The 25,714-nt window shown below is 48.5% G+C and overlaps 1 protein-coding gene across 1 annotated transcript in view; it reads left to right on the top strand.

The window, feature by feature from the left end:
* Nucleotides 1-887: 887 nt before the first annotated feature.
* ANKDD1A (ankyrin repeat and death domain containing 1A) overlaps nucleotides 888-25,714 on the top strand; it is a 36,687-nt gene continuing 11,860 nt past the window's right edge. Inside the window, exons 1-10 of the mRNA XM_042941710.1 lie at nucleotides 888-950; nucleotides 4,352-4,455; nucleotides 6,490-6,608; nucleotides 8,163-8,172; nucleotides 10,176-10,274; nucleotides 15,100-15,204; nucleotides 15,942-16,040; nucleotides 20,724-20,822; nucleotides 21,214-21,312; nucleotides 23,315-23,413. Of these exons, the coding sequence (XP_042797644.1) occupies nucleotides 917-950; nucleotides 4,352-4,455; nucleotides 6,490-6,608; nucleotides 8,163-8,172; nucleotides 10,176-10,274; nucleotides 15,100-15,204; nucleotides 15,942-16,040; nucleotides 20,724-20,822; nucleotides 21,214-21,312; nucleotides 23,315-23,413 (867 nt within the window). The 5' untranslated portion in view covers nucleotides 888-916. The remainder of the gene's footprint in view (nucleotides 951-4,351; nucleotides 4,456-6,489; nucleotides 6,609-8,162; nucleotides 8,173-10,175; nucleotides 10,275-15,099; nucleotides 15,205-15,941; nucleotides 16,041-20,723; nucleotides 20,823-21,213; nucleotides 21,313-23,314; nucleotides 23,414-25,714) is intronic.

Raw genomic sequence — 25,714 nt, 5'->3', positions numbered from 1 at the left:
TCACACTGATATCTCTGGTTGTATACTATCACATTTTACCCATCCACTCCCTCAATGCTGACCCTCAAGTCACCTCCAACTCCCAGCAACCACAAAACAACAACACAGCAAAGAACATCCTTTTACATGTCCTTTTCTGAGGCTGTAAGAGAAAGAGCTGCATTTTAGGGCCAAAGTTCGCTGTGTTTAGTCTCCCTCATTACTGCCAGACTGTTTTTCCAGAATGGTTGCCCCAGGGGACTCCCACCAGCAGTCCACCTGACTGTCACAGCTCCTCATTCCCCTACCTACCAACATCTACCTTTCTAATTTTGCCAGTCTAATTGAAAATTATATTTCATTGTCATTTTAACTTGTATTTTTCTGATCATAAATAATCTGACCATCTCTTCATATGCTTACAGGCTTGCTGGGGTGTCTGTTCCTTAAATGCCCGCCTAAGCCCTTGGAGTCTTTTAGCTTCTCCGGGCAGCTGAGCAGGCTCCAGAGTCTTGAGGATGGGGCCTGCCAGAGGCCTTGCACGAATGTCCAGGGCCTGGAGGCTGGGACAGTCCCCCCGTCCACGGGGACCTGCAGAGCCCAGAGTGGCCCCGACCCCCCAGCCTTGGATGTGAAAGGCGCGGGGCCATCGGCATGGGATGTCGAGGGAGCTCCAGGAGGCCCCTGCAGCCTGGTCGGGGATGGGGACGGGGGTAGGTGATGTGCAGCTGCGCCCACATCATGCTCAAGGGCCAGGAGGGACCGAAGGGTCTGGAGCAGCGGCTTTCGCGCGCACCCTGGCGCTCCTGGGGACCCATGCCCTTCGACCCCAACTCAGCGCCCCCTTCCCTCCGCTCGCGGCGCCGCGCCCAGGCGGACGCGCGGCGGGCGGCGGGCGGTGGGGCAGAGGCGCGCGCCCGGGCTGCGGAGCGGCGGCATGGAGGAGCCCCCGGCGTGGGAGAACGACGGCCGTGAGTCAGCCGAGCTGCGGGACCCGGGGGCGGGCGCGGGCAGAGCCCAGAGGATCCCCGAACCCCCGCGGGGAGCGACCAAGCCTGCGATTGGCGCTGTCCTCGTGGCCACCTCGGTCGTGGGCTTCTTTGTGGCGCCCAGAGGAACGCGCACCGGGGTGGGGGGAGCATTGGCTGCGCGTCTGGGACTTGGCGGCGCCATCGGTCCTGAGAGCAGGGAGCTGCTGCGGTGGAGACATTAGCTAGAAATAAGATGGTTATGCGATCCTTTATTGAGCACTTACTTTGTGTGCCGGGAAGAGCCAGGACAGGCATGTTATTTGATCTTCACAGAGGCCCTATGGGTAAGACATATTGTTATCGCCATTTTGCAGAAGAGAAAGCTGAGGCCCAGGGTGATTAAATAAGTTACCCAAGGTCACACAGCCGTTAAGTGGTAGCAATGCTGAAGGCCCCAGCTCTGCCAGAATGTTGAGATTGGTTGGGGAATGAAGACCATAGCAGATAGGGAAAATGAAACCCACAGGAGGGGAGCTGTGGTGTGCTGCAGGTGGGATGAGGGCACCTGAGAGTCTTGCTCAAGGAGTGTGCTCAGTGCCAGTGTCTCTGGGCCGGTCAGCATCCATGTGAGCATCAGCCAGCCTGGGAGGCTTTGGCTGCACACCCTGGGAGGGGGAGAGAGAAAGATTGTGCCAATGTCCTCACACTGGGTTAAGGGGCTCTATCAAGGTGCTGTTTCAAAGGGTGCAGGGTTCTGCCTGGGTCAGAGGATCTCTTGAACCCACCCTCAAAGAATGTACAGCAATGGAGCATTCGTGTGTGGGGGAGGGAATTCTGGGCAGACCATGCATCATGGGGAAGGTCTCCCAGGCCAGGGTACAGTGTATATTTGATGTGGCCAGAAAGAGGATGCATGGGTTGAGGTGGATGGTAAAGAGATTAGGCTTGATTTCACTGGGGTCATGCAGGGTCTGCTTGCTCCCATTCAGACCCTTGGCTGTTTGCTGACACAAACAAGCCACTAAAAGGCCACCTGTAGGCTTCCACGAAGAGAAAGGGAGTCAGAGCTGGAAGGCATCTCTACAGATACCTTTCTTCACCCTTCTGCAGTTTTACAACCAAAGAAACCAAGGCCTCTGAGGGTCACATGGCTAGCCTTAGGAACCTGCTGCTAGAAAGTAGCAGACTGGGTACTAGATCCCCAGCTTCTCTAAACTCACATCTAAAGTGCCAGCTTTTTTCCTGAACTTGGATCATGGTGTTGTTCAGCCAAGAGGTTAAGGAAACAAAAGCTCGGGACCCAGGGCTTTTGGAGGTGTTTGAGATCTGAGAAGGGTTCTTCCAGAGGAGCCCTCTTCTCACCTATAAGAAAGGCATCCCTTTTGGGGGTGGGAAAGGGTGGAGCTAGCAGTGGAGACCACACCTAGAAGATGGTGTTTTACCCACTCCCCTGCAATATTGACCGGAAGCTGCCTCTCCCTCAAAGCCTCTTTCCTGCCATTTACTTGAGCTTGTGGTTTGATTTTCCAGGGGACTAATGAGTCTTAATTGGGACAGCATCTTATGGTTCCAATGCCTGTGAAGAGTTTTAATGATTTGTATGTCACTCATTCATTCAACAAATGTGTGCCAAGGCCTGAATTTGGGGATTCAGCAATTAACAAATAAGACCTCCCCTGTCATGGGCTTATAATGGGGGAAGCAGACAATAAACCTCATCAATATGTAAGTATAGCATATGTCTGTGGTGAGGGGTGCTATAGAGAAAAATAATGCAGGGGGGCGGGTAGGAAAGGTGCTTTCTTTGGTTGGGATTTCACAGGCTTAGAGAGCCCTGAGTGAAGGAGGCCCTACCACTTCCATGTCTTTGGCCACCAGAATTTATTCTCTGACCCCTTTGCCTTGGAGAAAAAATAGTGATGATGATGATGATGGCTCTATTTGCCAGATACCATGCTAGGGGCTTTTCATATCTTATATCTAATCATTACAATAACCCTACAGGGTGGCACACATTCCCCATTTTGCAGATGAGGGAACTGAGGCACAGGATAATTAAGTAACTCAAGTCACATGGCCGGGAAGTGACTCAGAGCTGAACTTAGGGCCATGTGATCGCTCAAGGGCAGCAGCTCCAAGGTCCTTAGGTTGTATCTATGAGGCCCAGGAAAGCACAAGACCCTCTCCCATATCTGGAAAGCAAATTGATGGCAGGCCTGTCACCTCAGTGCTTTCCAGCCTTCTCTGACAAGTCACTGGCCACCTGTCCCTGGATACACCAATGGGCTAGATCTGGACATTCACATTGGACCAAACATGTAGGATGATGTGGGTTTGGGGGCAATCAAACCACAGATTACCTGCCCTGTGATGACTGTGCAAAGGGCCAGCAAATATTTGTGCCTTGTGCTAGTGTATCTAAACCTTTCTGGAGGAGGGACAGGTATCTATTAGTCTGAGGATTTTTGTGTCACTGATAGAAGCAGAATCTTATGGGTTCTTCCTTATGCCCAGCTTTGGGCCTGCTGTGAGCTGTAGGTGGATCAGCAAGGGTCAGATGTGGCCAGGGCCCCAAGGAGCTTGCAGTCCAGCCAAGGACACCAGACATCCTCACAAGACAAGAGCAGTCAGAATGACAGCAGTGTGGGGGTCTGGTGAGAGGTGCCCTGGACCACATCACCAGGCCTGGGTCCTCCTGGCTTGGCCACCACCCCTCTGAGCAGAGCCCACTGCTGCCAATGGCAGGAGGCCAGCAGGGGGAGCTCTGAGGCTCCCTCTAGTCGGAGATGATGGTGCAGCATTGAGGCAAGAGGAGCCCTGAGAGAAGGCAAATCAGGGTGGGGCCTACAGCTGGGAGGCAACAGCTGGTTAGGATTGGGGATGAAGAGAGATGAGATGGAGGGACGAGGACAGAGAAGCCGGGTGATATGCCTCTGGCCTTGCCCGTGCCTGATGAAGTAGGTGGCTCAGTAAATCCTGGCTGCCTTCTTCAGTGGACAAAGCCATAGAAAGGTAGTCATCAACTCCAGTGGGAATGAATTCCATTCCCTTCCTCAAGAGCTGCTCTTAGGGTCGTGAAGATGGATGGTCGTGGATGATGGGGCACCTCTGAGGGCCATGACAGGCACACACCTGGCTCCTGTGGATGGTCTTGCCGTGCTGTCCCATCTTTAGGGTTTTGCTGAGTCCTGGTTGTGTGGACATGGGTTGAGTTAGTGAAGAAAAGCAGCTTGTCTGGGGACGTCCCCTAAAAGCGGGGAGAGGCATCCCTGCCACCATTTCCAGCTGGAAGACCCCCTGTCTGGGACACGTTCAGGGCCAGGGAGGAGCTGTTCACCTCTCCTCTGTATACAGTGTGGGGTGCTCTCCCCCTCATTCCATATCCCCTTTTCTGCCCCTAGTGCTTCCTCTGGAAAGGCAGCTCCATGAAGCTGCCCGTCGGAACAACATCGGAAGGATGAAGGAACTGATCGAGAGGAAAGTCAACATCAGGGCCAGAAACCACGTTCGTAAAGGGGCTCTTCCAAATCAGGGTGCCTGGATAGGAATAGTGCCTACATGATGACACCTCCATGCAGGAGGAACAGTTCCTGGAGCTGGAGGCAGGAGCATTTGCATATGTTACTTGGGGGAGGCTCAGATTGTCCACTTTGGCTTAAGGTCTCTGGGGCCTCTCTGAAGTCAGGGATTCCTAGCCAGGCTTGGGCAATTTGAGAACTCACGCGCTCAATCCCCATCCCCCACCTGAAAGGCACACACAAGGAACAAAGGTTAGAGTCAGGAGGGCAGGGGGGTTGAAGGTCAGGAATCAGAGGCTGACAGATAGGCAGATAGGGGCAGAAGACTGGAGGGAGAAAGATGAAATGATGCCTATGGTCAGAAATCCAGGGGTTCAAGACCATGAAAGGCCAGACCAAGACAGGCTGAGCATGTGTGAGGAAGCAATTTAGTTTAGATCTCTGAGCGCCCACTATGGGCCCAGGCAGATCCTGGGGGGCTCAAAGACCAGACAGGGAGGCAGACCTAGCCCACTGATTAGACCTCAGGGAAGGCTGCTGATGGAGTGATCTATAGCCCCGCTGGGGGAGGAGACAGAGAAAAGCCATTCCTTCTGATGGGGAGCCCTGGGGATAGTCCTGGGTGCCACTCAGGGTAGCTTTTCCCTACCATGGGGCTTCTGGCTGCCAGGCTTGTCTTAGGGGAATGTCAGCCTGGGTGGGAGGTCAGCGGAGGCTGAAAGGGTTGGATGTAGGATTCCTGCCTGCAGCAGAGGCTGCTCTGTCTGGGGTGACACGACAAGGGTATGACCTGGGTCTTCAGGGCCTGCCTGGGGCCCAGTAAGAGTAAGAGGAATTCCCAGAGATGTCTGATGTGCTCATCCACCTGTTTCCTGGTGGTCCTCACTCACCCCCTGAGAGGTGAGGAGGGCAGGAAGGATTAGTCCTATTTATAGATCAAGGCAGGCACAGACAGTCACCAAGCCACCTCAGGTCACACATTTCATTGATAATTGGAGCCTCAGTCTCAGCTCCTGGGCAAACACTTGCAAGGAAGCATGGACTTGTAGGATGATAGGATGCTAATGCCAGATTCATTCATTTACTTGTTTGTTTATTCATTCAATCCGTCAGTATTTCTGAAGGGCTTACTCTGTGCCGGCACTGTGCTAGGTGCTGGGGACAGAGCAGAACTTGTGCAGATGGAGTCCCTGCCCTCTTGGAGTCCGGGTGGGGAGAACAGATATTAAACAATGTGTCTCATGAACAGTTCGTTCCCACTGTGATTAAGTTGAGAGCATGTGGAGGGTCTGAGGGGGCCCCCCTACCTGTAGCAACCAGGGATTTTTGCAGGAGCCTGAGTGAAGACAGGAAGAGGGGATAGTGTGGGCAGAAGCCTTGAGGAAGGAAGACCACACAGAAAATTAGCATTTCCTTTTGTTGTTCCCTTTTAAGCTAAAAACCGCAGGTCATGAGCTGGAGGAAGGAGGATTCCCCCAGTCCTGCTCAGATGTGCTGAGGCCAAAGACCATGATGAACTTCCAGGGTAGTCTGACAAAGGGGTGGGGGACCAGGCCCCTTCAGCCCATTCTGAAGGAAGAAGGGGATTGACCCAGGTGGTCAGGGGCCCTCAGGGACTAGGACAATAATCCTCCGACTGGTGGCTGTCCAGCAGAGGGAGCAGCAGGAACAAAGACAGGCCGTGGGGGAGTAGTTTGGCATTTCTAAGCCGTGGCAGGCAGGGCCTCACAGGGCCTAGGGTTAGGAGTTTGTCCCAAGAGCAGTGGGAAGCTGTGCAGTTTTAGGTGAGAGACGGATGGGTCTAGTCATTGTGTTTGACTATGTTCATTTCAGCTGCTGTCATGTGGAGGAGGAGAAAGGGGCCTGAGTGGGGCTGGGGCCCTGCCCTCTTGTCACTAGAGCCAGCAAAGGCCCTTCCACCCTGCAGACCAGCTGAATTGCAGCTAAGGAAGTGGGAGAGGGTGGGGAGGTGGGCCAGGCAGGCAGCTGGTGCCTCACAGCTCTTCTCTCTCTCCTGGCAGGTGGGCAGGGTAGCCCTGCACTGGGCTGCGGGTGCAGGGCATGAGCAAGCTGTGCGGCTGCTCCTGGAGCATGAGGTTGCTGTGGACGATGAGGATGCGGTAGGGGACCCCTCATTCGGGTTAATATTTCCAAATGATCCTGAGATCATATTCTCTGCCTCTCTGCCTCTCCCCTCACCCCTCTCCCCTCAGTCTTCAAGGGCCAGTGACACTGCAATGATCCCAGTTTTCCCCTGTACAGCCATAAGGACCTCTCCAATTTCAAGAGCTTTTTAGTTCTCAGCCTTTCAGTCCCACATGATACCATGTGAACAGGGAGAGATATGGGCTGTAGAACAAATAATTGGGTGGATTGATAAAGGACTTTTTAGTAAAATACTCAGGAGGTAGGTCTCTCATGATATGCCATGGGACTCTGCTCTTTAACATTTTAACCAGAGACTGGAATGAAAACTAACAGTCTTACTAACAAATTGGCAGGTGACACATTGCCGAGAGAGAGCACTAAAGAATAACAGGGTCTAGGTTTGAGGAAAGGGCTGGGTCTGACAATGACATTTGACAGGGATACACTTAAGAATCCAAGCTTAGGGGCACGTGGGTAGCTCAGGGGATTGAATGTCCAACTCCTAATGTGTTATTATTTTTAATTTTTTTAAATATTTATTTTTGAGAGAGAGAGAGAGAGAGTGAGCAGGGGAGGGCCAGAGAGAGAGGGAGACACAGAATCTGAAGCAGGCTCCAGGCTCTGAGCTGTCAGCACAGAGCTGGATGCAGGGCTTGAACTCAAGAACGGTGAGATCATGACCTGAGCCAAAGTAGATGCTCAACCAACTGAGCCACCCAGGCACTCCTGAGTGTTCAACTCTTGATTTCGGCTCAGGTCATAATCCCAGCACTGTGGGATCAAACCCCATGTCGGGCTCCATGCTGAGTGTGGAGCCTGCTTAAGATTCTCTCTTTCTCTCCCTCTGCCCCTCTCCCCAGTTCACTCTCTCTCTCACTCTAAAATTAAAAAAAAAAAGGGACACCTGGGTGGCTCAGTCTAAGCATCTGACTCTTGATTTTGGCTCAGGTCATGATCTCACAGTGTGTAAGTTTGAGCCCTGTGTCGGGCTCCGTGCTGACAGTGTAGAGCCTGCTTGGAATTCTCTCCCTCTCTCTTTGCCCCTCCTCTGCTTGCATTCTCCTTGCCTCTCACAAAATAATTAAATAATGGGGTGCCGGGGTGGCTCAGTCAGTTAAGCATCCAACTTCAGCTCGGGTCATGATCTCACAGTTCATGATTTCGAGCCCCGCGTCGGGCTCTGTTCTGACAGCTCAGAGCCTGGAGCCTGCTTCGGATTCTGTGTCTCCTCTTCTCTCTGCCCCTCCCATGCTCATGCTCTGTCTCTCTGTCTCTCAATAATAAATAAACGTTAAAAAAATTAAATAAAATAAGTAGATAAATAAATGTTAAGGCATTATAAACTTCCCTGCAGAGATTTACCTTTAACAGAAATACTTTTCTTTGCCCTGGATTGTCTTTGCTCCCAGGCCCCAGCATGAGGGGGAGCTTAATTACAAACTGGGGCTAGGGGGTGCGGCAGCAACACCTTCTTCCCCACTCCTGCCCCATCTCCTCGTTTAGAGCTGACGCTAAAAGGAGAGTATCAGGGCGCCAGGTGGCTCAGTCGGTTAAGGGTCCAACTTTGGTTCAGGTCACAATCTCACGGTTGGTGGGTTCAAGCCCCGTGTCAGGCTCTGTGCTGACAGCTCGGAGCCTGGAGCCTGCTTCTGATTCTGTGTCTCCCTCTCTCTCTGTCTCCCCCCACCCCCCCCCCCCCACATTATATCTCTCTCTGTCTCTCATAAAAAAATAAATGTAAAAAAAAATCTCTTAAAAGGAGAATATCTAGGATCCTTAGTCTGAGTTTCCCAATAAAATACTGGAATGTCATGTGATAGGCCTTTGCCCCCAAAGACCCTTCCACTGTCACCACTATGCTCTGTTATTTCTTATTTCTTCCTTGAGGGAATGAGTGAGAAAAGAAGGTATGAGGAAGAATAGTAAGAGAGAGAGAGTGCTTTTATAACTCTTCTCTATTTTCTTTGCAAATAGTAATAAATGTATTTTGAAAATTAAGAAAGGTGATGGATATGCCTACTTTAGTAACAGAAAGGTGAGGGAGACAAGAGAGGGAAATCCTGCTGTTGGGGGGAAGGTCTCTAGGGATATACCATAGGGCTCTGTCCTGGACAGTTCTTGGAACTAGTGCAGAAGTATCCCTGGGGTTCCCACTGACAGGAGGCTCTGGCTCTCATGACTCTCCTCTCCCAGCCCTGAGCCTTGATCCTTTTCATTCCCAGGTTCCTGTGGGCTTCCTGCCCCCACCCGCCCCGGGGCTGGGGATGAGTATACATTCTCTCCCTCAGCCAGCCAGCCCACAATTACTGATATTCTACCCAGTGCTGGGTCTTCCGCATAACCCCATGAGGGCAGAGGTCAGGGAAGGGGCTCTGATGATCTCAGAGTGCTTCACAGATGCAGGAAGAGCTCCTGCAAACAGGTGGTGAGCCGCCATCAAAAAAGGGCCCAGACATATTCTCAGTTGTTCCAAAGGGCATGTGGGGTGGAAGGCACCAGGGATTCAGATTTTAGTACAGCGGAAAGAGGGACTTTCCAACAGTGAGTGGTGTTTTTCAGTGCAGTAGATGTCTTTGTAAGGTGGCAAGGCGTCTTCTGACTTAAGCCATCTGCCTGGAGGACATCCTGTAGGAGATTCAAACAGTTGGTTCTCAAACACCAGTCCAGGGTGAGGTCTTTACCAGTCACAGCAAATCAGAAAATAAGAACAATGTAGTGTGTTTTTCATGAAGCTGTATTCGGAAAGAGCATCTTCTCTAATTAGTTTCTCCCCAACTTTTTGTATTAAAATATTCCTGCTTTTTTTTTTAAAGAACTTTTTTAATGTTTATTCATTTTTGAGGGGGGGGGATGAGGGGCAGAGAGAGAGGAGGACAGAGGATCCAAACCAGGTTCTGTGCTGACAGCACAGACAGTGTGGGGCTTTAACTCATGAACTGTGAGATCATGACCCGACCTGAAGTTGGATGCTCACCCGACTGAGCCACCCAGGCATCCCTAAAATGTTCCTTGTTTATTACATGCTGGGGAGAATAGATGGTAACTGTTTTCTTTTTAAATTTTATTTAGCAAAAACAAAAGTTTGCAATAATCAGCCCCTATTTTGGGCTTTACTAAAAAGTCCTATTTCTATATTTTGTCTCAGCCCCTATTTTTTATAAATTTTTTTTTTCAATGTTTTTTATTTATTTTTGGGACAGAGAGAGATAGAGCATGAACGGGGGAGGGGCAGAGAGAAAGGGAGACACAGAATCGGAAACAGGCTCCAGGCTCCGAGCCATCAGCCCAGAGCCTGACGCGGGGCTCGAACTCACGGACCACGAGATCGTGACCTGGCTGAAGTCGGACGCTTAACCGACTGCGCCACCCAGGCGCCCCAACAGCCCCTATTTTTAAAAAATGCCATGGTTTTTATATTCCTAAATCTTGGTGCTCCCCAGCCCGGGTGGCACTTATGGTCCCTTATGGTTGTATGATTTTCAGTGCAGACATGGGCCCAGGTGGCACAGCCATACCTGCTTACATTCTTCTCACCTCCTCCCTGTGTCCTCTCCCCCAGTTTGGGATGAACTCGCTTCTCCTGTCTGCCTGGTTCGGCCACTTACAGATCCTGCAGATCTTGGTCAACTCTGGGGCCAAGATCCACTGCAAGAACAAGGTAAGGCCTCAGATGGCAGACCCCTTGCTCCCGGAGTCTCTGCCGCCACTGTGCCCTGCCCCTGCAGCATGGGTCTGCCCCCACCTCTGCTCCCTCCTACTCCCCGGGTGACTCTGCTGCCCCAGCTTGCCCCTGCCTTCTGAGAACCCTCTGGAAGTCGCAGCTGAGCTCAGCCCCGTGAAGTTGGGACGCTCAGTGTTTCCACTGGGGCTGGGAGAAGCTGCTGGGGTGGTTCTTCCATCAGCATTAAAAGCCTCTTTCTTCTAATGCCCCCGACCCTTTACCACTCTGCCATGTTGGAACAGTCCCTAGCCCTCTGGGCAGCCTCCTTATTCACACAGGAGGAGTCAAAGTAACACCCTCAGAGGGTGGTTAGGAAGATTTAATGAGAGAGAGAGAGGTTGGGGCCTCCCCCCCTCTTCTTCTGGGCGCTGCCTCCCTTGTGGGGTGGAAAGAGGAAAGTTCTGGTTACCAAACCCTGGGACCTTGGGCAAATTACTTCAGCATCCTGAGCCTCAGTTTTCACACTGGGGAAATGGGGATGCTAGTACCCACCTCTGAGCTGAGGGAGAAACTCAGTACTCTGTATAAAGTACCTGGCTCAGTGCCTGGCACATTAGAGAACCTGGCAGTCTCTCCCGGCTCATTGGTGTGCTCTGTGGTATGAGGGAGGAGGGTCCCCAGCAAGTCAGATCTCTGCTGGGGATCTCTGCACTGGTGTCTCACCTTTTAGGGGATCATTGGCCCTTATGAAAATGCAAACATTTCTGGACCAAACGCTGTCAGCCAGGGGGTCTCAATCTGGAGATCCTTAGAACTCAGGGTGGGGAAAAAAGGGACATTTTTATTTTTACAAACTTCTATTTAAAGGTTTAGTATTAGTTGCAATGATGAGCGAATGCAAGAGTGGAAGTGGCATGGTCTTTTGAAGCCAAGGCTGGGAAGTCACACGATACCACTTCGACCATATTTTATTGCTTGAAGCTCCTTGCAGGGTCAGCCTGGATTCAGGGGATAGAGAATATTGGATTCTCCCCCTTAATGAGAAGAGTACACAATCCCATTGCTTTGGGTGTTTCCAGAGGTGTGAGGAATAGTTGTGTCCATCTTTGTAAGCAGTCCCACCGACTACTTTTCTATTCCTTGTTCGAGGACCTCCCTGGAGGTATTTATCTCACCTGTAGAGGAACCTTCAGCCAGGCCATGACTGCACCACACTCTGGCCCTGGAGTTTTCTTTTCCCCTGCTGTTTACCTGGCTCTACTTTGCCAGGCACTGGTGATATCTAGAGTTTTACCAAACTATAGGCTGTATTAACATTTCAGCAGTTTTTCTGTTAATGTCCTACAAAGTATTTAATCATCTTGTCTCCTTACTCTCCTCCAATTTTATGACAACTTCTCAGTCTTTCCTTGTTTTTCACGACCTTGACACTTTTGAATAGCGCTGGTCAGGTATTGTGCACAATGTCCTTTAATTTGGGTTTGTCTGATGTTTTTCTCGTGATTAGAATGGGGTCATGGAATTTGGAGTAGAAAACCACAGAGGTTAAGTGTCCTTCATTGCCTCCTGTCAGGAGAAATATGATACTGTCCAGTGACAAAACAAAAATAATTTATTTAAATAAACTCTCTGCCATCTTGAGCCACCCAGGCACTCCTGAGTGTCCAATGCAAGGCCTTGGTAGTGTGGGACTCGAACTCCCAACCTAAAGATCAACTGAGCCAGCCAGGTGCCCCCAAAAGGCAGCTTTGTAGCAAGTTTGATGTCCTTTATTCGAAAGAAAACAGTCCCTGGGTTGGGGGAGTACAGCCCTTCACAACAATTGAACACTCTTCTGGAGAGATTTTGGGTAAGAGCGAATTTTATAGAGCCCCCAAAGCAGCAACACAGAAACGGCAGGATTGGCTGCTAGGGGGATTTCTTTGTAAGGCTAGTGGGTCCTGTTTTCTAGGGTCAGGGGAGCTAGTACAGCTCAGTGTATGTTAGATTGTCATTGTTCTACGTTAGGTTTCCTGTAAGTGCAGGCTGAGGTAGATTTAGATTTGTGACCTGGGCCAGGTCACTGGGGCAGCCTTCATTTTGTAGGTCTCAATATAAGAATTAACTTTATCAGTACCAACATGGCCTGTCACTGGTGATGTTACCTTGATCCAGTTCTGATACCAACTCCAATGTGTGTGCTTTTTTCCACATCACCAAGCAATTAAGTCAATTCTCCATGGACACTGACTGGGTTTCCCACAAATTTAACTCAATTCCAATACTATCTGCCTAAAGATAGTGTCAGATTCCACTGGTTAAGGGTTTAGACCTCCAAGACCACCCCCATTTCAGAAGCCAATCCCAAGTCCAGGCTGTTACCTGGGCTTCTGACCGATTAGTTATAAATCAGAGGTTCCTACCACCCCCTCCTTAGTTTTGATTAATTTGCTAGAGCAGCTCACAGAACTCAGGAAACTAGTTTACTCACTAGATCATAAATATATTACAAAGGATATTAAAGGATACAAATCAATAGCCAGATGAAGAGATACATAGGGTGAGGTCCTGAACAAAGGAATTTCTGTCCTTGTGGAGCATGGGACCCAGCACGTGGATGCGTTCTTGAGTTCACCAACCTGGAAGTTCTCCAAACCCGGTCCTTTCCCGTTTTTATGGCGGCTTCGTTTCATAGACAGGATAGATTAAATTCTTGACCATTGGTGATTGACTCAACCTCCAGCCTCTCTCCCCTCCCTGGAGGTCAGGGGGTGGGGCTGAAAGTTCCAACCCTCTGGTCTAGTTGGTTCCCCAGGCAACCAGTCCCCCATCCCCCTCCCCCCACCACGTCTTCAGTTACCTTGGGGCTTCCCTTGTCACCAAATTAACGTTAACAATAGACGTCTTAACCGCTCTGTACACTTGGAAAATTCCAAAGGTTTTAGGACCTATGTGCCAGAAACAGGACCAAGCCCAAATATATATTTCTTATTATAAACCATAATTTCAGGCTTGATCACGTGGTTAAGTGGTGTCGCCCAGGTTTCTCCATTGGAGTGTTAACATTTTTCCCTTCCCAAACTCTATTGTCAGAAATGCTTTGTGGTTTTAATTTACATTTCAATAATGACTAATGATGTTAGATATCTTTTCATATGCTTCTTTGCCACCTATATATCTTCTTTGTGTCCAAATGACTTTTTAATTGGGTTAATATCTCATCGATGAGTTTTTAGAGTTCTTTATAAATTTTGGAAGTGTTTCAAGATAAATTTTAGACATCACTATACTTCCCTCTAAATACTCCATATGCATAACATTCACTAGAATTCAATTTCTTTGCTTAAAATGAAATATACAAGTCTTAAGTTTATATTCACTGGGATTTGACAAATTTTACTTCAGCGTAATCCAAATTACTGTCAAGATGTACAACATCATTCTGTTGATTTTTATGATCTATCGATGGTTGCAATCCATTTGAAAAACAGTGCTCTAAACAATCTAGCTATAATGCAATGCCTTGGTAGAAGCTCTGGGCTATAAACAGGATTTGCAAACCTCCCTCACTAAAATATTGCTTCTGGAGCCAAGAGACCATCTTTCTGCCGACCCCTTTTCGCACCCTGGCCACTTCTGTCTGTTAAAGGACAAAATTCAAGTGAGTAAATTTAAAGATCTAATTGGCTTTATTCAATGATTCATGAATTGGGCAGCATCCCATCTAGCAAATAGAAAGGAGCTCCAGGGAGCTGTATAAAATGAAAGACTTTTATAGGCAAAAGGAAGTGGGGCAAAGAAGTTATTCCAGCAAAGACTGGATTGTTTTAGGCAAGATCACCTTCCTTCAGGGTTCAGTGGGGGTGGTCTATCAGGTGGTTGTTTGTTTTTTTTAAGTTTATTTATTTGGAGAATGGGGGAGTGACAAAGAGAGAGGGAGAGGGAGAGAGAGAGAGAGAGAGAGAGAGAGAGAGGGAAAATCCCAGGCAGGCTCTGCACTGTCAGTGCAGAGCCCAGTGCAGGGCTCCAACTCATGAACCATTAGACCCTTAACCAACTAAGCCACTCAGGTGCCCCTGTCAGGTGGATTTCCTCCCTATTATTGACCAGGAAGATCCAGACTGACTGGCTAAGATGACTTATCTGGGAGAGGCTGAAGCTGCAATTAGGTTAGGTATTAAAGTCTCGATTTGGTGATGGGTGGGCCTTAGCACAGGTGACTCCATTTTGGGTCTGTTTTCTCCTTTTTAACACCTCCTAGTCCTTGCAGACCCCATCAGCTCTCACTCCTCCCCAGAAGGTTAGGAGGTTACCACCTAGAGACAGACACTGGGTGCTTAGTCACCTCCTTCTTCTTTTGGGGCCGTGTCAAGGTAAGCAGATGCTAGAACCTTTTAACAATGTCCTGTGGTGGGTAGTATTCTGAGGACTATTAGTGCTATACAACCTCACCTTACATCCCGAATTATTTTTCAGCGTATAACAAAACTTGCTGTAGAGGATGCTGTCCAACCCCCTCAGCCACCCACTGAGGTAGTCAGGGATTATTATCCTGATTTGACCTATAAGAAAATGGAGGCTTATAGAGGTACAGATAACTTGGTCAAGACCAGACTGCATTGCTGATAAATGCTGGAGCTGGGATTTGAACTCTGGCGTCCCAATTCCTACCAGGCTCTGTGAGGCTGAGTGGGCACTTGTGGTTTTCCCCATTTATATACTGTGTTGTTTCCATGGTAAAGCTGTGTTCTAGGTTGCAAACATTCACCGTTTGGGAGACAGCCAGTGGGTGAGAAGGGTCCTCCTTGGTAGACTGTAGGGACCACCCTGGGCTTGTTTCCAGGACGGCCTGACCTTACTACACTGTGCAGCCCAAAAAGGCCACGTGCCAGTGCTCGCATTCATAATGGAAGACCTGGAGGATGTGCCCCTGAACCAAGCTGACAAGGTAAGAGTGGCCTCAAGGCTGTTTGTCCTTCCCGTTGGGCTTGGGGCTCCTGGGGCCACTCCTGCCCATTCCTTAAGTGCATCCTTTGAGCTATGAGGGTAGTGCAGACTGGACCCTCCCTCAGGGAACTGCGGGCCTAGAAGGGGCATTAGGGCACAAATGAGTCAGATAAAGGAGGAACATGATAAGTTCCCTCAGAGAGGTTCTGATAAGGACTAACTAGGTAGGTTAGAGACAGGAGCCACTGCTTTCTGCTTCCTGGAAGAGGTGGCATTTGGTGAATGAACTGGGTTAATGAACTGGGTTTTGTTGGTAAGATTGGAAAGCGGGGAGGTTTTATAAATAGAGAGGAGAGCATTGCTAAAGCTTTAGAGGTAGAAAAGGGCCCTTTGTGTGTGAGTTTAGATGGTTTGTGATTTGGGGAGTGAGAGCCAGGGGGCTTGTTGGGAGCCCCGCATGGAAATCTCCACTGACTTCAAGACTCAGAAATCTGTCCTTTATTCAGTATGCAGCAGGGAGCCACAGAAGGATTTCAGTGGGGGAGGAACCCCACCTAGTGGGATCTTGTTGGAGAGTTCAGTCTGGGCTTTCCAGGGAAAGCATGTAGGGTAAGGGGAGGGGAGAGCTTCTGGGTCAGGAGAGGCCCTCCGCAAGCCCAGAGTAGTTGGCTAGGTGGGCAGGGTGGGCGTGCCCACTGCAGGGTGCAGAAGGGCCACTTTCTTCCCCTCCCCCGTCAGCTGGGAAGGACAGCGTTTCACAGGGCTGCTGAGCATGGGCAGCTGGACGCTCTGGACTTCCTTGTGGGCTCTGGCTGCGAGCACAGTGTGAAAGACAAGGTACTGTAACTGGGTCCCAGGGGAGGGAGGTGACCAGTGTGGCACTGGCAGCTTACCTGTGCTGCCTTCTTCTTCTTCTTCTTCTTCTTCTTCTTCTTCTTCTTCTTCTTCTTCTTCTTCTTCTTTTTCTTTTAAAAGCTTATTTATTTATTTTGAGAGAGAGCGCAAGAGATCATGCATGCGAATGCATGCAAGCTGGGGAGGGGCAGAGAGAGAGGGAGAGAGACAATGCCAAGCAGGCCCTGCACTGTTGACACGGGGCTTGAACCCATGAGCCATGAGATCATGACCTGAGCTGAAATCAAGAGTTGGATGCTTAACTGACTGAGCCACCTAGGCGTCCCTTACCTGCACCTACTTCTGACTCCAGTGTGCTGGAGGGGCAGGCAGCTTAAGGATCAGAGAGTGTCTGATGTTCACCCGGCAGCCATTTCTTGAGCACATGCTATGGGTCCTCCCTGTGCTGCTGGTGAGAAGCACAGATATCCAAGAGTCATAGTTTTTTTTTTTTTTTTCTTAATTTTTTTATATTTATTTTTGAGAGAGAGAGCGAGCGAGCAGGGGAGGGGCAGAGAGAGAGGGAGACACAGAATCAGAAGCAGGCTCCAGGCTTCACACTGTCAGCACAGAGCCTGACACGGGGCTCAAACCCACGAACCGTGAGATCATGACCTGAGCTGAAGTCAGACGCTTAACCAACTGAGCCACCCAGGCGTCCCCCTAAGACATAGTTTTTCACTCAAGGAACCTGATGCCACAGCCCTAGTGGAAACCTGTGATCAGAGTGGGGAGCCAGGATGGCACATCTTTTGGCTGGTGGTGCTGCCTGGAGTGGTTTTGAGCAGCACTGTGATGCCCCTGAGGATGTCTCTTGTTGGGGGTGAGGGGAAGAGTTAGGGGGTGGTGGTGGCCCCACACCTGCTGGTTATTTACTTTCTTTGTGATTTAGTCATCTACTATGGTTATGGCAAAAATAGAATGAGAGCCAGAAGAGGGAGTGATTCGTTCAGGGTGGAGAGTTTATTAGCAGGATTTCACCAATCTGAGAAGAGGGGAGGGCTGGGGATTGAAGAGGTGACCCTGCAAATGACTCCTATCAGGGGCCATTGTGAATCATTAGGCAAGTATGTTGCAGCAAATCCTAAACAATGCTTCCAACAAAGGGACAGACTTCATTATTTTTTATTAAAAAAATTTTTTTAAGTTTATTTATTTTGAGAGAGAAATAGAGCACAAGCAGGGGAGGGGCAGAGAGAGAGGGAGAGAGAGAGAATCCTAAGCAAGCTTCATGCTGTTAGGCTTAGGAGTGGGACTTGAACACATAAATTGTGAGATCATGACCTGAGCTGAAACCCAGAGTCGAAAGCTTAACTGACTGAGCCACCTAGGCACCCTGGGACCGACTTCATTATTAATCTTCTGATTAATGTGCTTGGCCAGCATAAAGGAGTTCTGTTTATAAGTTAGTGACAGAGAGCTCATAGATAAATTCACCACAGGGTCTTAGAACTGGAAGTGTTCTTCATTAAGGGCCAATTCAACATTCTCATTTTATAGATGTGGAAACTAAGGTCCAGAGAGGGGGATGCTTTAGCCAAGGTCACACAGCAAAGACAGAGGTTCATCTGGGTTTGGAATTAGTAACCTAATGTCCAGCCCTGGGCTGCTGCCTCTCTTCAAACTGCCTCACGAGGCACTAAGCCCTTGGGGTCTGCACTGAATCCAGCTGTCCACACTCATCCTTTTGGTCCTGAGAATCAGATCAGGCTGATTTCCTTCATTCTGGAAACATGGGCTGAGCAGGTCACGCTCTGGACTAGGCTGTGGGCCAGGAACTGGGAGTACAGAGAGGAGTAAAGGACTGCGCCTGCCAGGACCCATCTACCCAGGAGGCAAAAACATGATTGTACTCAGGGTGCCAGGAAGGCTGGAGCACCAAAACCGGAAACCAAGCAAAGCCCAGCTTTGATGAGCTTACCCAGAATCTTGCAATCAGAAATTCTAGAAAGAAGATTTTAAAATTGCATGCCCCTGTTATGTTTTGTATTTTCAGGTGAAAAGTGTTTTTATTTTGAATTTCTTTGAGGGAGGAGGCATAGTAAGCTTCTCTAGGCTCTGGGCCACTGAATGTCTGACTCCTGCTAGGACCCCACGGCCTGCTAAGGTAGACCTCTGAGAACCCCGCCCCCCCCTCCCCCTCCTCCAGCAGCAACACAGGGCACACCACAGGCCTTGTGATGATAAGGAAGCTTTGAGAGCCTGAGAGAGTGATTAGTTCCACTGGGAACAAGGAGGAGTTACTGACAAGGCCTCCCAGAGGTGGACAGGCTGGGCATCCTCACAGGAGGAGAGAAGACGGCAGGCACTGGGCCCAAGGCCATGGCCTCCTTCTGCCTAGCTCCCCTGCCTCTGAGCACCCCAGCCCTGCTCAGATAGAGAGCTGAGTGCTCTGTTAGGGGGTCTGTGCCACCTGCACCCTCAAAGAGCATGATGTGGATATTTATAACCCAGAAGGAGGACAAAACTCTGCCCCTGTCTCCATAGTCCTGCTACCTGGGGCGTGTGTTGGCCCCCCACAGCTCACCGCTTCCTTTGTGTCTCTTTGAACACAGGCTTCACAGCGTGGCCACCTTCCCACAGCCTGGTCCTTGCTTGCAGCAGCCAGGCAGCTGTGTGCACATCTGCAGAGAAGGTGAGAAAGGAGTGAACAAAGCTGTCCAGGGGATATTTCATTGTTGTTGAGAGGATGTTTTAAACTTAACTTTTATTTATTAACACAAAATGGTAATGATCATAGAAGAAATTTAAATGTTTCATCTTGCAGCCCAGAAGGTAGTTATAGTTGTTTTATGTATGTGTGGACTTACCTTGAGGGGAGGTATGTCTATATCTGTTTAAAGTACCCCTTTGGCATTGGCATATGTTCACACTCCCATTGGGCCCTTAAGAGTTCCGTGCCTTGGGGCACCGGGGTGGCTCTGTTGGTTAAGCGTTGACTTCAGCTTAGGTCATGATCTCATGGTTTGTGAGTTTGAGCCCCCTGTTGGGCTCTGTGCTGATAACTCAGATCCTGGAGCCTACTTCGGATTCTGTGTCCCTCTCTCTCTGCCCCTCTTGGCTCACAATCTGTCACTCACTCTCTCAAAAATAAATAAAACTTTAAAAAAGTTTTTTCAAAAAGAGTTCTGTGCCTGATGTGAATATCTTGATTCCTTCCTCAGGAAGGTGCTGAGGTAGACCAGGGCTGAGGAAAAGACCTTGAGCTAGAAGCCCCCATGACTGGTAGAGCTAGATATGTCCCAGAGCCCTTGTGGGTATGATGAATGGCTAAAGCTGGATTAGCTCTTCTCATGCCTTTGTGGGTTCCCTCAGGGGCCACTGCTCTGGTCTTCCATCTGTGGTTCTTCCTTAGGGACATACTTCTTCTCTGGCTGGTCCCTTCCAGCTCTTCTCCTTCTTGCTTGGGCCCCTTTACCATCCACTTGCCCTCCGCAGAAAGATCCTTTTAAGGACAACCCCACCAGGGGCACATGGGTGGCTCAGTTGGTTAAGCGTCTGAGTCTGGCTCAGATCATGATCTCACAGTTTGTGGGTTCAAGACCCACGTTGGGCTCTGTGCTGACGGCCTGGAGCCTGCTTCGGATTCTGTGTCTCTCTCTTTCTGTCTCTCTGTCCCTCCCCTATTCCCCCCCTTCACTTGCTCTCTTTCTCTCAAAAATAAATAAACGTTTTTTAAAAAATGTAAAAAAAAGGACAACCCCACCTGACTACCCTTGACAGGAGCCAATTGTGATACAAAGAAGTTGGGGAGCCTTTGCCCCACCCAGTGGCACCACCTCTCTTGGCTCTGTTGCTGTCACCTTTAGACTTCTCAAGTGTGAGACAACTACCAGCCCTGTGGCTCTCAAGTTCCAGGAGACACATGCCAGCCTCTCCATCATAGTATTTACTCATTGAACAACTATTTTATTGAATGTCTGGCACATGCCCCAGGCCCCAAACATTGAAGAACAAAGTAGACAGAAATCCCTGCCCTTGAGGCATTTATGTTCTAGCAGGAAGAGTCAGACAATAAACAATAAGCAAAGTATATAAGCAAATTATAGAGTGTGTTAGGTTATCAGTGCTATGGGGGAAGAGGGAAAGAAGAGCAGAGCAGGATCAGGGGATCAGGAGGACACGGGGTGGAAGTTGCGGTTTTAAATAGTGTGGTCAGTGTGGCCACACTATTTGGTGAGAAGCTACCATCTTGAACTAGGCCATGTGGCTGGCTGCCTGGGCACAGCCTGAGCGCAGAGGAGAGCCTTGGCCTTGAGCAGGGGAGGGGATGGATCTAGGAGGGACTGGCTTTAGAGAGGAGCGTGGAAAGGTTTTCTGTTTTTTGTTTGTTTTTTTTTCCCCAAGTAATGTATCTGCCTTGACATGTAATAGGAAAAACCAGGACCTGGCCCTTGTAAGTGCCCCTGGTTGTAGTTTGAGGCACACTTCTCAGGGGCAGGAGATACTGGCCCAGTGTTCAGGGCTGCAGTTTGTTATACACTTGCTCTGTGACCCTAGATAAGTCACTTCCCCTCTTTGGAACTCGGCTTTCATATCTATAAAATGAGGGTGGTTCTAGCAGGTCCCCGGGGCCTTCAAAGGTCTATGATTCTACTGGTCCCTCAGGAGCCCTTCTGCCTGCAGGAGGGGAACACAGCCCTTCACCTGGCTGCTAGCCGCGGCCACCTGACTGTGTTGCAGCGACTCGTGGACATCAGGCTGGACCTGGAGGAGCAGAATGTGGTGAGTCACCACCCAGAAGATGCAGAGATGCGTGATGCTTGCTCACTCCCTGCTTTCAAGGAACCCCAGCCTGTGGTGCAGCCTGATTTTCCCCTGCTAGAGACTTTCTGGAGTAAAAGGGAATAGACAGAGGGCAGGGGGTGAGGCAGCTTGGAGGGTGAGAACATGAGCAGGGGTGTGGGGGCGGGAGTGAATATATCACATGCTCCTCAAGGTGAGAAAATCAGGTATGGGGCTCAGGGAACCACAAATAACCCAGGTTATTGTCCTGAGTAGCATGGTGGTGGAGAGCTTCAATAGCCCTGGAGCCATGGTGCCAGGGGGGCCTTCTCATCTCAGGGTCTGGCCTCAGCCTCCCTGCCATCCTCATACTTCTCCCTGTGTGTTTCAGGAAGGTCTGACTGCCCTACATGCAGCGGTTGAAGGCAGCCACCCTGACTGTGTGCAGCTGCTCCTTGAGGCTGGGAGCAGCGTGAACGCCCTCACCCAGGTAGTCAGGCCTCCCCAGGACTAATGTCTTCCCTTGGCTACTGAGCTCGCCTTAACCCTAATTGTGTGGGAATAGAGGCCCTGAGGGCAGGCCCAGGGTGTGGTCTTGGCTTCTCCACTACTGAGCATTGTGACAGTGGGCAAGTTACTTAAATTCTCTGAGCCTCATTTCCCAAAATGGAGATGCTATGTAGTTACTTTTTTTACATTGCTGTTGAGGAGTAAATACCCATCATGGTGTCTGGGATGTATTAGGAGCTCAACACCTGTTGGTGTCTTTTTATTGCTGGGTATTTGGTAGTTCATGAGTCCCCTGTATAACTATTACTTCAGAAAAATTTCCCCTGTTTTACCTATGAAGAAACTGAAGCTGTAGAGAGATTCAGTGCCTTTGCAGGTCACAAGCTGGTAAGAAGCAAAGCTGAGTCTGAAAAGCCCATTCCCCTGACTCCAGAGCTCATGGCCTGGAAAGTTTGCCCTGTCTGTGAAGGGGCCACACCAGCCCTCAGAGCTGGAGCCTGGGAGAGGCCTCCTCTCTCTCACTACTGTATTCCTTAAGTCAGCTGTTGGAAATTCTCCTCTGTGCCCTGGAAAGGGAGGTTGTAGCCTTTCTTTAGGTAGCAAGTTGGTGTTTTTGTTTTGTTTTGTTTTTGCTTTTTGTTTTTAGATCAATGACCAATAATCTTTCTTGGCTGATTGAATGGCTTCAGGATCTGGAATTCTCTATTTGTTCTAAATTTCAATTAGAAGGCGATAATACTAATAAATAAAAATAATAGCAAAAATAGTTAAAAAGCAGAGGAATTAAAATATGCTAAAAATGTTTAACACAGAAGAAGGCAGTCAAGGAGAAACAGAAGAGCAAAAAAGACAGGAGACATATAGAAAATAAATAGAAAAATGGCAAATGTAAATTTAATAATGATATCAGTGTTAAAGTCCCCTGAATGTGAATAATGCTTAAAAGTCACAAAACACTTAATTTGCAGAACTTCCCTAGCAGGTAGCAACCTCTGCCCCAGGGTGTCGGGGTGACACCAAGGCCCACCCAGAGGGGGAAAGCACCTGCCCCAGGGCACCCAACTATGTCCTTCCATCCGCCCGACGTTGCTCTTTGGTCAGCAGCCCTTTCTCTGTGCCCAGCACAGTGCTCAGTACTGAGAGGGGGCAAAAGAAATGAAATGTCAAGGCTATCTCCCCAGCAGTAGCAGCATAGGAGTTGAGAGACTGGGGAGGTGGTGTCCAGCTGGCGGTCATTGGCAGGGCTGGTGCTGCCCACTGCACTGGGCCTCGTGCTCCAGCCTTGGCTTGAGGTTTCTGGCAGAAGGCACATTCTATTTGGACACTCCCACCCCTTGCAGGCTCTCTGAGAAGGGGGCTGACCCAAAGCGATTACATTTCCCATTGGGAGGTGGACTGGTTCCCATTCACCCTTGTGCACTCAGCTCAGATAGGACTTTGGGAGGACGACCAGCTCGTCCCACTTTGCCCCGTACTGGCCTGGTTTTGAAAGTGAAAGTCCTGGGGAACAGTCTGGGCAGTCTGCAACAGTTGGCTACCTAGAAGGGTCTGCCTGGAGGAGTGGAGGGGTATTTCACGTGAGCTCGTCGTTTGGCCAGGGGTGTGCTCTGATCGAAGAAGAGCACTTAGAAAGCCCATCAAGGTGAAGCCCTCGCACTGGCTCTGCCAGGCTTCTGCCTGGGCACGTTGAGACCCACTCCAGCAGGTGTGCACCAGGTGGGGTTTACTCTGTACTGGCAAATCTTATTTGTTCCCCTCTTTGATGTACATTCTCAAGTTTGTGAAAGGAGGCACGGAAAAGCTCAGACCACAGTGAGCTCCTCTTACCAGTCACCAGGCCTAGGCAAGGCATTGATTTCTCCAGCTTCAGGGTTTAATGGGGTAATAGTCCCGGGGTTGTGAGACATAAATGGAATAATGGATCCCAAAGCCCCACTGTGAGGGGCTTTCAGGACATTGCACTGATGCCTGTTTCCCTCTAGAAAAAGCAAAGCTGCCTCCACTACGCAGCCCTTGGTGGCTCTGAGGATGTGGCCCGGGCCCTCATCCATGCAGGAGGCCACACCAACATAGCTGATCATGTAAGTGTGGGGGCTTGGGTTGAGGGGGGTCCCCACTGCAAAGTCTTCATGACCTCACTGGTGAAGCACAGCAGGCAGAGATGGGCACTTTAGGTCCTTGGGGTTGGGATGGGGGCCAGGACTGGGGGACCTGGCCACATGAGGGTGGGCCAGATAAGCTTCTAGCTAGAACAGGGTTAGCAACCAAGTTGCATTTCCTCCCAAGTGAATTATCTGCTTGTGTTCTCCACTCATTTATCCATTGGGACCTAGTGATGATCTTTCATATTACAAATCTAGCCTCTTGGTTGTTCATTTTGTCCTGTTATATTGTGTGGTATACTCACAGGTGACAGTATATCCTGTGGTTAAGACACGGACTTTGTCAGATAACCTGGCTTGGAGGCCTAGTCCTGCCATGCACTGAACGACCTTGGGCAAGTTGCTTTGACCTCCCTGGGCCTTTGTTTCTTTATCTATAGGCACTCTTATTATTCCCATTATGTAAATGAGGAACTATCTGTTGTTTAGATTAGAAAGAGGTCATATTGTAGCTGAAATAAACACTATATTTAAAATTACTGTAAAAGCAGTATAACACAATTCTTTGGAATATAGAGATCCTTAATCCCAGCACCCTAGTAAAGCAATGACTTTTCCTTATTCCCTACCAGTTTTCCTCATATGTGTGGTAACTAGGCTAAGGCAGAATTCAGGAAAGGGTGATGCTTATTTGTTTTTACCCATAAAGACATCAGAAGTTTGATTCCAGTCCAGTGGAGATTATGCAGCTCAGGTATCAAAGGTTACGAGTTTTTCTAGCAACCTTTTTAATGCCAGATGTAGTTCAGTGACCACATCACACTTAACGGTACCTCAACTGTTTGGTATTTAAGTCGTTTCTAACTTTGCCAGGATAAATGATGATTTTATGAACATTTTTTTTTTTTTTGAGAGAGAGAGAGGGTGCAAGTGAATGAGGGTGGAGAGAGAGAGAATCCCATGAGGGGCAGAGAGAGAGATAGAGAGAAGTGGGGCTCACCCAAAGCGGAGCTTGAGCTCACCCAAAGCAGAACTCAGTATCTTCTAGTTATGATTTGATTTTTTATGTTTAACTCTTTAATTCTCCTAAAATGTATTTTTGTATATGGTGTGATATATTATTCAATAGATTTCCCCTCCAATTTTTTAATACTTCTATGTCAAGTGAATTTATTAAATAATTATAACATTTCTTAGTGCTTTTTCCTTCTTTCCTTTATCACATACTTGCAGTTTGATATATGATGGGCTTTATATCTGGGCAAGTGATTCTCTTTCGGTAAGTTGTATATCTAATCTTGAGCTGGTACCATATTATTTTAATTATTATTGCCTTATAATTTATTTTAAAGGCATATAAAGTTAGTCTCCTTTAATTATCCTTGTCTCTTAGTATAATCTTTTATCCTTTTGTATTCTCAAATGTTTTTTTTTTCCCCAGCTGAAATTTAAAGTATTTTTTCAATTAAAAAATTCAACTTAAGGATACAAAATCAATGTACAGAAATCTGTTGCATTCCTGTATACCCATAATGAAACAGCAGGGTGAAATTAAGAAAAAAAATCCCATATCACATCAGTAAGAGAAAGTATAGAAACCATATGATCATTTCAATAGACGCAGAAAAGCATTTGACAAAGTACACATCCATTCATGATAAAAACCCTCTGCAAAGTAGGTCTAGCGGGAACATATATCAACATAATAAAAGGCTTTATATGAAAAACTCACAGCCAATGGTGAAAAACTGAGAGTTTTCCACTAAGGTCAGGAATAAGACAAGGATATCCATTCTCACCACTTTTATTCAATTTAGCACTGGAAGTCCTAGCCCTAGCAATTAGACAACATAAAGAAATAAAAGGCATCCAAATTGGTCAGGAAGAAGTAAAACCTTCATTATTTGCAGATGACGTGATACTACATATAGAAAACCCAAAAGATTCCATCAAAAAAACTACTAGAGTTGATAAATGAATTCAGTAAAGTCACAGGATATAAAATCAATGTACAGAAATCTGTTGCTTTCCTATACACTAATAATGAAACCGCAGAAAGTGAAACTAAGAAAATAATCCCATCTGAAATTGCACTAAAAACAATAAAATATCTAGGAATAAACTTAACCAAAGAGATAAAAGACCTACACTCTGAAAGCTATAAAACACTGATGAAAGAAATTCCAGACAATGCAAAGAAATGGAAAGATATTCTATGCTCATGGATTGGAAGAACAAATATTGTTAAGATGTCCATATTACCCAAAGCAATGTACAGAT

This window comes from Panthera leo, chromosome B3, assembly GCF_018350215.1.
Source record: "Panthera leo isolate Ple1 chromosome B3, P.leo_Ple1_pat1.1, whole genome shotgun sequence".
Classification (NCBI taxonomy): domain Eukaryota; kingdom Metazoa; phylum Chordata; class Mammalia; order Carnivora; family Felidae; genus Panthera; species Panthera leo.
This window is presented reverse-complemented; position numbering and strand designations above follow the sequence as displayed.